This window comes from Pristis pectinata, chromosome 10 (assembly GCF_009764475.1).
Source record: "Pristis pectinata isolate sPriPec2 chromosome 10, sPriPec2.1.pri, whole genome shotgun sequence".
Lineage (NCBI taxonomy): Eukaryota > Metazoa > Chordata > Chondrichthyes > Rhinopristiformes > Pristidae > Pristis > Pristis pectinata.
The window spans coordinates 93,760,484-93,773,366 of record NC_067414.1 but is presented as its reverse complement, the minus strand read 5'-3'; the positions used below and the strand labels follow the sequence as shown (position 1 = coordinate 93,773,366).

Genomic DNA, 12,883 nt, shown 5'->3' with positions numbered 1-12,883 from the left:
ACACACACACACACACACACACACACACACACACACACACACACACACACACACACACACACACACACACACACAATGCTCTATCTTAAAGGGACATTCACCAATAGTAACCTAGTCCATAACAGTTAGACAGACACTTAAACAGACAAGGCATAGAAAGATATGGACCTAATGCTGGAAAATGGGATGGGCAAGAAGGTTAGCATTAACACAGTGGGCTGAAGGGCCCACTTCTGTATTGTACCACTCCATGACTCATGGTTTTGATGGACAGATGCATGGAGCCCAAGCATGCACAGCGGTGTCCAGATTATACCTGACGCCACATGGGGTTTCGACCCGAACTGTTGACAATTCCTTTCCTCCTACAGATGCTTCTTGACTCGCTGAGTTCTTTGTGGCCACTTCTGTGAGCTTCACTCAGGAAGATGTAGACTGCAGACGGCATGGGTTACTCCTTCAGAAGTGTGCCATGTGGGATGTCCTGCAACTTACTGTATACTTCCCTCTTCCATTTGACCTCCCAAAGTGCAACACCTCACACTTGTCTGGATAAAACTCCATCTGCCATTTCTCTGCCCACATTTCCAACTGGTCTATAACCTGCTCTATCCTTTGACAATCTTCCTCATGATCCATAACTCCACCAACGTTTGTGTTGTCTGCAGCCCATCTGCATTTTCATCCAAATAGAGGTCCCAGCACTGATCCCTGTGGAACACCACTGGTCACAGATCTCCAGTCAGAATAACACCCTTCCACCACTACCCCCTGTCTTCCATGGCCAAACCAATTCCAAATCCAATCTACCAAGTCTCCATGGATCCCATATGCCTTAATCTTCTGGATCAGACTACCATGAAGGGACCTTGTTGAAAGCTTTTCTAAAGTCCATGTAGACAACATTCACTGCCCTGCCCTCATTAAACATTTTCATCACCTCCTCATAAAACTGAATTGAGCTTGTAAGGCATGACCTGCCCTGCGCAAAGCCATGCTGACTGTCCCTAATATGTTTATGCTTTCCCAGATCTGAGTAAATCCTATCCCTAAGACCCTTCTCCTTTAATTTCCCTACCACTGATGTAAGGTTTACCTGCTTATAATTTCCTGGTTTGTCCCTGTTGCCCTTCTTAAAAAGAGGAACAACACTGGCTATTCTCCAGTCCTCTGCGACCACTGTCATGAGCCCAGCAATCTCCTCTCTTGCCTCCCTCAATAACCTAGCAATAGATCCCATCAGGCCTTGGAGAAATTATCCACCTTAGTGTTCTTCGAAAGACCCAAAACCTCTTCCTTCTTGATGGCAACGTCCCCCAGAATATCAGCACACCCCTCCCTGATCTCGCTATTCTCCCATGTCCTTCTCCTTGGCAAATACCAACGTGAAGTACTCATTTAGTACCTCACCCACTTCCTCTGGCTCCAGGTATAAATTCCCTTCTTTGTCGTTGTGTGGTCCTACCCTCTCTCCAGTTATCCTCTTGTTTTTAATGTATGTATAAAATGCCTTGGGATTCTCCTTAATCCAACTCACCAAAGACATTACATGGCCCCTTTTAGCACCACGTTTAAATTTTCTCCTGCTTCCTTGCAGGGTTGGAAAGAACTGAGGGAACGTCTGCGGTAGGATGGAGAGCAACAGAAGCTGAAGGACATAAGTGGTGGCGCAGCTGGCTGAGGGAGGGCGGTGAGGCTTGTTAACCAAAGCTGATCTGTCTGGGGGAGGTGCGAATAGAAGAGCAGATGAGTGATGATAGGGGAGGGGGAAGGAAACCATGCTGGAGCTGTGAGATACAGAACACAGCAGTTGCTGAAATTCTGAAATGAAGATGAATGCTGAAAATATCCATGGAGCAGGAAGCAGAGTTAACGTTTCAGTCTGATGACCTTTCAGGACAACACCATGTTCTCTTTCTCATTACCTGCTTTCAAATCCCCTTTCATCCCATAAAGTGTACAACGCCATGGACTTTGTGCTCAATTGAATTTTGCACCATGGACCCTCAGAGAAAAAAAATCATCTGTGGCCAAAACATACCATTGATTTCGCAGTCACCGAACCAGGCACATCAGCACTTAAATTAACTAAACTAATTTAATCAAATTAATTTAAATTCAGTGTTTGATTTAATGTGTCTTTCTAGATTTTGAAGAAACTTTGAGCTAGTTATGTTGAGACTCCAATGCTGTTTAAGCAGTTGGAAAAGTAATTTTGGAGTTGGCTCTGCAGGGGTGACAGAGGTCGATCACTTCAAAGACGTCTCATCAACAGCAGAACCTCCTGAAGGAGCCCAGCTATTATTGTGACCATAAATTCAGAAGCCCCTGGAAGGCTTGCTGGCCGCAATTCCAGCCGGATATAGACGGACAATGACAACCGGATGCAGAGGAACAGAGGAAACCAGCAGTCCTACCATGGAGGAATCACCCAACTGGAACGTAACATCGAGATGAATGGATGCAGAGGACAAAGAGGGCGATCGCAGTGGGGAAAGTATAGAGTGTGGAGGGTAAAATGGATTCCAGGATTAAACTACTCTGTGAATTTAATCTACTTATTTAAACGTTTTAGGTAGCTGGTGCAATCCATTACAATAGGTACTGCAGAGGAGAGGGGTGCCTCAGCCCTTTATTTTATGGATGTATTCATACGTGTCAATGTAAAGAGGAAACTACATTACAGAGCACTTTATTGCACAGAAGTACATGGAAGAACACAGCACAGAAACAGGCCGTTCGTCCCAACCAGTCCATATGCCCCACTCAAGCCTCTTCCCCGATGATCAGTGCAACGCTCCATCCCCTTTCCCTAAGTTGGCCAGCTTTCCTCTGGGTGAGGGATATTGTAAGTAAGTTCGACACCACACTGTGGAGGCAGAAATGGCCTTGCTTAACCTCAGAGCACGGCTGCAGAGGGGGTAGGAGGGTGGTGCAGGAAAGGGGACTTGGGTTGGAAGAGAGGTCAACCCGCTCACAGCTTAGTGGGAGTGTCTCCCCAGTGCTAGTGAGGTCCAGGTTCTTACTATTGTTAAGGTTGTAAGCTCCCTCTTTGTCTTCATAGTTACATCAGCAGCTTCCAGCACATCACAAAGCACTTGTCAACAAATGAAGCACAATCAAATGTGACCAACGGAGCAAGAACTAATAGCTTACAGCCCCACAAAACAGCAATGAGATAAATCATAAGATTATCCATCTTTTTGATTTCAGCTGAAGGATGATTATTGGCCAGAACACAATGGGAAACAAACCTGCTCTTCTGCAGAAAGTTCCATCAAACTTTCTCCTGCATCCACTGAGAGAGCAGCAACTTCCTCAACTGAAAGACAGAACCTCTGACAGTGCAGCATTCTCTCAGTGATCACCCCAACTGAGCTGTTTTCCACTATGCACAGACAGAATGTTGGTTCGAATCCAAGTGACACCCAACCTGGTCTCCGCAAAAATCTACTCCACTTGTTTATTTTATATTCGGAGGTATATCCCAGCCTTTAGGGAGCACTTCAGAGAGAAGGAAATGAAACTTGTAAAATTTGTATCCCCTTCCTAATTTTCTTCTCCCTGAGTATCTACCAGAATACTCAGCTTCTATCCCACTGTTATAAGACTATTGAACAGTCCCCTAGTATGATAAGATGGACTCTTGACCTCACAATCTACCTCGTTATGACCTTGCACCTTATTGTCTACCCGCACGGCACTTTCTTTGAAGCTGTGATACTTTACTCTGCATTCTGTATTGTTTTACCTTGTACTACCTCAATGCACCATGTAATGAATTGATCTGTACGATTGGTATGCAAGACAAGTTTTTTGATACCTTGATACAAGTGACAATAATAAACCAATACCAATTCCAAATCCAATTCGCACAAAGCGAACCCCTGGTTGCGTGGGTATAGGCTCTGCCACACAGGGTGAAGGGTGCAACAAATCTCCACAATGCACTACGTACTTTCTGACAACATCAAAGCAACAAAGGAAGCTTGAAGATCTGCCGAGGCATCAGCTTCACTTCCTGAAGACTCCAATGGTATCTTTGATGAAGGTTCCATACTTCATATGGACACAGCACGAAAATAGGACATTGGCCGCCAAATCCATTCCGAACATCAACCATGCAATTACACTACTCCTACATTAATCCCATATTTTATGGAGTCATAGAGTCATACAGCACAGCAACAGGCCCTTCGGCCCACCACATCCATGCTGACCTTTTTGCCCATCTACGCAATTTCCATTTGGCCCACATTAACTGTAAACAGGCCCCACCTTCTCATCAACTCCTGACAGATTCTGCCACTCACCTACACACTGGGGGCAATTTACAGTGGCCAATCAACCTAGCAATCCCCACATCCTTGGGACATGGGAGGAAACTGGAGCACCCTGGGGGGAAAGCCATGCCGTCATGGAGAACGTGCAAACTCCGTACAGACAGCACCGGAGGGTAGGATTGAACCCAGATCTCTGGCGCTGTGAGACAGCTGCCCCAACGTATCGCCCACTCGGCAAATGTTCGGTGATTGTCGTCGGCCGGTTTATCACCTCGCCCTGGCTGTGGAGGGGTTGGGGTGGGTGGGGGTAGGGGACAAGTTGGGAGAGAGATTTGTCAGCACAGCTTAGAGGGAAAGGGCGGTTTTTATTGACATCTCCACCAGCCAATCCCTGGTCAGAGATCAAGACCAGGTTCCTATTCTAAAGAACCCACAACATAAAGTCAGCACCAATTAGTTTCCAGGATTCTATAATTTAAGCCCGTTCATCCCAGTGATATTATATGCAGCCAAATCTCACCAGCTCATCTCTCACAGCCAGAACCACTAGCCAGATTGATGGGTGCAGTGCCACATTGTTTCAGCACTGTGACCAGGTTGAGCCTTGGTCTAACATATTCTCCATTCTGTTTTCCTCTTTACTGCCTCAATGTAATTATGTATGGCATCATCAGTCTGGATGGCACGCAAAACAAAAGATTTTCACTGTATCTCAATACATGTGACAATATTAAACCAATACCATTTCAATCCCAGTTGTCCAGCATTACACTGACAACGAGTGGTGAACTACTGAATTAAAAAGCAGAGTCACCGGAAACTTCAACCGAGCCGAGAAAGGGAACAAATGGACTCTGTAAACAGAAAGGATAAAGCTGGAAAGCTGGTGGGGGTGGCAAACGAAACTGAGGTCAAAGTGGCAAAGGACAAAATAAACTCTGATCCCAATAAGCTCATTGCCCCAGAATGGTCACGGAGAGTAAAACTCCGATAATCCAGCACACTCGAGGCTCTGGTGTGTGCCGGTTTAGCAGATTTTCTGGACTACTGGATGCTATTCCTGCTAACACACTATCATTTCATTTTCCCTCCATGTTACGCAGCCGGTTAGTTTAAAGAGGGGTGGGAAATGTACAAGAACTCCGGACCCCGTCGCTGGCCACAAACCTGAAAACATTCCGGATTCCTGGCGTTCAGGACCCCAACCCCGGCTCCAGCTACACACCCAGCCCACATCCAGCCCGGACTACACCCCCCCCCCCCCCCCCCCCCCCCCCCCCCCCCCGACTCCACTCACAATCTGGAACCCCCAGCTCACAGTCCAGACGAATGAATGAGCCAGATGCCGAACCATCAGAGTTTCGGGTGCCGGATTATCAGAGTTTTACTTGTAGTTGGGGCGGGTGGGGGGTTGTGGGGTAAGAAGTCTGTGGAATTGTCTAACAGTCAGTCACTGTGCAGAGAACTTGCTTCAGTCGGAGCAGCTTGAGAAGGGCTATTGGCCTTCTGCCCAGGTTTGCTCTGACGAGACAGGTTGGGACTGTTTCTGACCGCAAGTTTCTCTCCCTCATCTCCCTGAGAGCGCCTCCGTCCACAATCAATCAGCTCAGCCAATACCTCTAGGGAACTCGTCCAGCATCACACACACCCAACACCATATGTTTGGGAACACAGGGTGACGGAGTTGTCCTTCACCTCTGATGACTGTGCTGTTCAAAGTTTATGGGTTCAGATTCTCAGAGGCACGCAACCCCCCCCCCCCCCCCCCCAAACATCGCCACTCTCGGGTGATTGGGTGGGGAGGGTCGCACTTGAGAGATAAGCAAAAGCGGCCTGGGTTCTGATCGCACACTTGGTACTCCTGTCAGCTATGGATCCAGTGCTGGGGCAGTACCAACACCAACGCTTATAATTATGGCTTTTACTAATTACAGAATCATTGTGTTGGGTCTTCTCTCCAAGATCCAAACCAATTAAAGACATGAAGCTATAAGTCTGATACAGTAATCACCTCTGAACCCCCACCCCACCATCTCCCTCCCCGCCCCCACATAAATTTTGGTCTTCCGTTGTTCCTCCATGCATTTGCCTCTTCTGTTGCTATTTGCTCTGTAACCACACCATTTTTTTTTTGCATCCCAGCTTTCCCAGATTCAAAGCCCCGCTCTTTGTGGACTCAGCCCATCCGCTTCACCACGTGGATGAAATAGCACGGTGTGTAGTCCTGGCCGGGCTGGTGAGGCTTAAAGTCACCATACAGGGTGTGCTGGCATCTTCCATGGAAGGCACTCTTCAGGAGCTCGGTGAAGGCATCCACACGGTGCGGGTAGTAGGAGAGGCGGAAGGTGCTGAGGGAGACAAGGACAACACAAGGACTCTCACTTGGGTTGCACAGTGCGGAGCGTGCGAAGAATATGAACAACATAGTTGCAAAAGGGTTCATAATTAGCTGCACATCCTTGCTACAGCACCACCAAATCCACCAAGAACCTACAACCGTTTGAACGAATTGAGCCTCGTTAGGGCCAAGTCTGCTTTTTTGTTATTGTCCTTATCCGCCTGCAACTGACCGCGATGTGACCGAGCACAGAATGTGGAAAGTTACTGAACAGGAAAAGAAAAACTTATAAGATGGGATAGTAAGGAAGAAAGTTGAGCAGTTTGGTTGAGGGCTTGGTCCCTTAACTGTTCCCTTGCTAGCAAGATGACAAAAGAAGGATTTTGCTGTTAGCAGTCGGTGTGCTCAACTTATTTACAACAAGGTGAATTATGAAGTCAACACTAAAAGGCAGAGTTTTGGAGTCCAAGTCCAAGCGTCAGGGATAAAGCAAGCACCTCAAAAGGAGAGAGCCCAGAAGGAGGACATTTCCAATGACGGAGAGGTGTCATCGGGAGTCCATGCTGGTGGAATGGGAACAGGAGGACTCTTCTGGCATCAGGGGAAGATGCTTTTGACTTCACCCAAGAGACTGAGTCAAGTGTTGTTAGTGCGATGGGACCACAAGGTCGCAGTGCAATGGACAACGTTGATATTTTTTATTTTTTAAAAAAAATACTGGTGAATCTGTGGAACTCGTTGCCACAGAGGACTGTGGAGCCAAGTCATTGGGTGTGTTTAAGGCAGAGGTTGATACATTCTTGATTGATAAGGGGGTTAAGGGCTACAGGGAGAAGGCAGGAGAATGGGGCTGAGAGAAAAAAGAATCAGCCATGATTGAACAGCAGAGCAGACTCGATGGGCCGAACGGCCTAATTCTGCTATATCCTGTAATCTTATGGTCTTCTGGTTATCTTGCGGACATTACTAATAAAGAAGAGGGGCAGGCTTAGGAAAATTGTGCGAGTGACATTTAACCACAGGTGGCTTCAAGCTGAGCAAGGCTGGCAGATGAAATCTCCCAGTTAGATGGGTCGGGGAAGATGGAAAAGGGTAAGGAACATTATTGATAAATGATAACTAAGTTGGCTGGAACATGCTCTGAGTGAGCTGTGTGCACTGAGGGAAGGGCGCATTGTGCCGTGTACGTGATTCACAAATTCTAACAATCCTGTGAATGGTGTCAGCTCAATGGTGTCCAGCAAGAGAGGCTGCAAACAGATGTGGCTGAAGTGTCAGCCATGCAGGCGATGACTGTCTCACCTTAAAAAGGGATGACAACAACGAGAAAACATCCGGCACCCATGGAAAAACAAAATGCAAGTCAATATTAAGAAGGATCAAACTGGAAAATGTTATTATTGAGATTATGGCATGTGGGAATATATTGAAAACGCATAATCATGATGACTATGTCTAAGTTCGGGGGCTTTCAATTGAGAAAGTATATGTTGGATTCGACTGTTTTAAGTAGCCTTTTAACATGTATAGTGTTTAATACACCTCAAGTGTCTGCACAAGGAATGGCCACTTCCTCGTTTATTGGTTCGTCCATCAGGTGAGTACGTGTTTTCTCATTGGTTGGTTAGGCCACAGGTATCTAATAGGTTTCCTGCTTGGACTATTGTTAGCTAAGGAGTACCTCTTATCTGTTATAAAAGGTGTCGATTTTTGTTAATCTCTCTCTTGCTTATCTCTCTCTCTCTCTCGCCTCTATCTCTCTCTTGCTCTCCACCACCCCCCCCCACCCCCACCGGCCCTAGCTCATCTTTAGTTCCTTTGTCTCGACTCATCTCCCAGTAGTAAAGCTAGTGCCATGTGCTCTGTGACTGTTTCTTTGTTTTAGACTTTTCCAATAAAACTTTGCGAAGCACCAAGTTGTTCTCAACTCATTCCCGGACTCCTGAAAGAATCTGCGGATTTGAAAATAACCGGATCCGACAGTATATGTACCACAATATATATTGATTATTTGAGGTCATTTTAACAGCTGTACAGCAAGATATGATATCTTTATTCAAAACACACAGTGAAATCCATCTTTTTTCTGCGTAGAGTGCTCTGGGGGCAGCCCGCAAGGGTTGCCACGCTTCCGGCACCAACATAGCATGCCCACCAACTTCCTAACCCGTACGTCTTTGGAATGTGGGAGGAAACCGGAGCACCCGGAGGAAACCCACGCAGACACGGGGAGAACATACAAACTCCTTACAGGCAGCAGCCGGAATTGAACCCGGGTCGCTGGCGCTGTAAAGCGTTATGTTAACCACTACACCCACTTAGTTATATGTGAAGCTTACCAGGGTGGTGATCCGTTGGGATTAGTATAGGGCGTAGATAGAGGGAGATGGTTAGTTTAGTTTAGTTTGTTATTGAGAGTAGTACATGACCTAACACCTGTTTATATAATTAATGAACTGTGCATATCTGTGAATTTTCACATAAATAGTTATTTGTATAACTTCACATGTATCACTGATAGATTTATGTAATATGTAGATAATTGTTAAGGTTTTGTTTTGAAAAGAAAAAGCAATGCAGTGTGTATACCTTTAAGAACTACATGTGGTGTCACCTTTCATACAGTGTTGCATCAGCCACTATGTTGTTTGCCTTCAGTCAAGGATGTTTGTTTAGTGATTCTGTCCTTGTTACCTGTCTTAACCACTAGCAATATCAGGCAGCCCATGAACACAAAGCGCTTTGAAGGTCAATGAGTCAAGGTGGTGCAGTTAAGGTAGAGGTCAGGCAGATATAACTGAATGGTGGATTGGGGTCAAGTGGCTGCTACTACACAGGGTGCAGAACCCATCATGCAGTAAGTACAGGAAGGATGGAGAGGTATCAGCCTCTGGGTGCTTTCTCATTCTCATTCAGGCGCTGGGCAGGAAGCCAACAATTGCAGCCCTGAGAACGGAGAAAGCAATGGAGTGCAACCCTTACACTGATCACCTTTGGGATAAAACAGAGAGGGGCAGGGGCAGGAAAATGGCATGAGTGACATTCGTGGGCCAACTAAACTATGTTGGCAGTGGACATAGATATTATGGCCTTTTCACAATCTTCCTTTAGTTTCGCGGAGAGATACTTCAAGTTATTAAGATTGAAGATGTTTATTTATTACTCAAGTGTACATTGAAACACAGCGAAATGTGTCTTTTTGCGTTACTGAGACTGTGCTGGGGGGCAGCCCGCAAGTGTCGCCACTCTTCGGGCGCCAACATAGCACGCCCACAGCTCCTAACCCGTACGTCTTTGGAATGTGGGAGAAAACCAGAGCACCCGGAGGAAACCCACACAGACACACGGGGAGAACGTACAAACTCCTTACAGACAGCGGCCAAGATTGAACCTGGGACGCTGGCGCTGTAATAGCGTTAGGCTAACCGCTTCCTGCCAGCTAATTCACATACCTCACACTCAGTGAAAGGATGCAAGCCAGCACATGACCATCGATAGTCGACATACAAGAGCAACCCTAAGAGTGTTGAACTGCTGCATTGATGTAACAGGACTTTCATTTTCAAAACTGAATCTTAATGGTTATTGTTTGCTCCTGTTCCCTCGCACAATCCTACCTCACTTCTGGCTGCTTATCTTCCTCCTTATTTGGGACGTGAACAGTGTAATCCAATGTCACCATGTGAGGCTTGTTGTTTACATAGAGCACAGAGGTGTTAATGTCTTTGGTCAGGTCACTCTGGAAGACACAATTTGCAAAGTTTCCTGCATTAAAATGGTGATCGCGCTTCAGAAGAATGTTGGCCTCCAGAGCTGGTGCATGTAAAACAATTCTTTATTTCACATAGTAAAAAGAGTCTGGAATGGAGGAAGATTTGATTGTAGTGTTCAATAGTGTGTTGAGTTTATTCAAGTCGTGCACAAATACAGTGAGGTACAGGTACAATGAAAAACTCGCTGGGCCAAAAGGCCTGATTCTATGCTGAATCTTTCTGTGATTTTCACTCCACAGCAGTGGTGGCTTCACCTACAATTGCTCTTACAGGGGACATGGAGCTACCATTGCAATATCTTGGTATAAACGCCAAATATTGCCAGAAACTCAGAATGAAACAAATGCAAAGCAGTAAAACAAAATGCTGGAGAAACTCAGCAGGTCAGGCAGCATCCCCTCCCCTCCTTGGACTCTGTCTTTACCTCTCGTTGTCTTGGTGAAGCAGCCAGCATAATCAAAGACCCCACCCACCCAGGACATTCTCTCTTCTCTCCTCTTCCATCGGTAGAAGATACAGGAGCCTGAGGGCACATTCCACCATACTTAAGGACAGCTTCTACCCCATTGTGATAAGACTATTGAACGGTTCCCTTATACAATGAGATGGACTCTGACTTCACGACCTACCTTGTTGTGACCTTGCACCTTATTGCACTGCACTTTCTCTGTAGCTGTGGCACTTTACTCTGTACTGTTACTGTTTTTACCTGTACTACATCAATGCACTCTGTACTAACTCAATGTAACTGCACTGTGTAATGAATTGACTTGTAGGATCGGTTTGTAAGACAAACTTTTCACTGTACCTCGGTACAAGTGACAATAATAAACCGATACCAATACCAAGCATCCATGGAGGGAAATGAACAGCCGATATTTCGGGTCGAGACCCTTCATCAGGACTGGAAAGAAAGAGGGGAAAAGCCGGAATAAGAGGGTGGGGTAGGGGGGAGGAGCTGGCGGGCGATAGGTGAATCCAGGTGAGGGGGGGAAGGGGAAGCGGAGGAGGTGGGGATGACGTGAGAAGCTGGGAGGTGATGGGTGGGAGGAGGCAAGGAGCTGATGAAGCTGGAATCTGATAGGAGAGGACAATGGACCCTGGAATATAGGGAAGGAGGTGGGGAAGCAGAGGGCGGAAGGTGTGGGTGATGGGCAGGTTGTAAGGACGGGGCAGGATAAGAGAAGGGGTAATGGGGCCAGAGGGATAAAGCAAAACAAAAGGGGCCGAGGAATGACAGAGGGCTGTGGTTACCATAAGTCCGAGAAATCGATGTTGGCGCCATCAGGTTGGAGACTACCAAGACAGAATATGAGGTGTTGTTCCTCTACTCTGCGTCTAGCTTCAACTTGGCAATAGAGGAGGCCGTGTCGGTATGGGGATGGGACGTGGAACTGAAGTGGGCGGCCACCGGGAGATCCCGGCTGTTGCGGCGGACGGAGTGAAGGTGCTCGACGAAGCGGTCACCCGATCTGCGTCGGGTCTCACTGATGTAGAGGAGGCCGCACCGAGAGCGCCGGATACAATAGATTTGTAGGTCCAAATGCAAAACAGTGTCGGACTGAACACACTCAAAAAAAGTAAATTGTTACTTTTAAAAGTATTCAAAAGTAAATTGCACTGCACCAGTTCTACTGATGTACGTTACCTGGTAGTAAATATTTTTGCCCTTCGGAGCATGGCCTGTTTCCAGGATGGCATCATAATTCCGGTGGTCAATGATTAATATTCCACCTGGTTTCACCATGCTGGCGATATTACTTAGTGCCAACTTCTGCTCGCTCTGGTCACCTGCAGCAGTCCGAGAAAATGAGAAAGGTTCCAACTTGGCGTTTGTGGTTCAGCAAGGGGGTGGTTATAGGGAGGAATGGGGTAGGGTCATGTTGAGAGTTCAAATGTGATAAAGATCCCAGACAGGACCCACATCATCCATTCCTGCTTTTAAAATCAATAGGATTAGTGGCCAATAATCAAGTCGGACGTGGAAGCGAGTGTTCTCACGTATCGAGAGACCTGGCGTGTAAAACCGAGGCCCGGGAGCTCCCCTCGGCCCAACAAGCCAAGCCACAAACTCCGTACAGTCCATCTGTGTTCTCTCTTATCGCCAACGCACCCATCATCTCCATCACTAAGCACCCTCCCCTCCTCCTGCACCAACAGGGCCCTGCTACCATGGGTAATCCCGGCTCCCCATCCAATCCCCTTCGCTCTCCTCCTGACCATTCCCCAGCTCCTCTGATCTTTTTCCAAAAATTCCATCCCTTTGTCTAGTGACTCCTCTCCTAATCTCCCCTGATATCACTCCCGCCGACTTCTCAAATCCCCTCTGGTGTCACAGTGTAATACAGGACGGAAACAGACCCTTTGGCCCAACTCGTTCATGCTGAACAAGATGCCTATCTAAGCTCATCCCATTTGCCTGCGTTTAGCCCATATCTCTCCAAACCTTTCCTACCCATGTACCTTTCCAACTGCTCTTCAATGTTGTT

At 46.9% G+C, this 12,883-nt stretch overlaps 1 protein-coding gene across 2 annotated transcripts in view; it reads right to left on the bottom strand.

Annotated features, from left to right (window-relative positions):
• Positions 1-2,676: 2,676 nt before the first annotated feature.
• Positions 2,677-12,883, bottom strand: part of gnmt (glycine N-methyltransferase) — a 47,872-nt gene continuing 37,665 nt past the window's right edge. For both annotated transcript variants that reach the window (XM_052024303.1, XM_052024304.1), the window contains exons 4-6: positions 12,043-12,185; positions 10,239-10,360; positions 2,677-6,631 (exon numbers count right to left, since the gene is read on the bottom strand). In XM_052024303.1, coding sequence (XP_051880263.1) covers positions 6,460-6,631; positions 10,239-10,360; positions 12,043-12,185 — 437 coding nt within the window. In that variant the 3' untranslated portion in view covers positions 2,677-6,459. The remainder of the gene's footprint in view (positions 6,632-10,238; positions 10,361-12,042; positions 12,186-12,883) is intronic.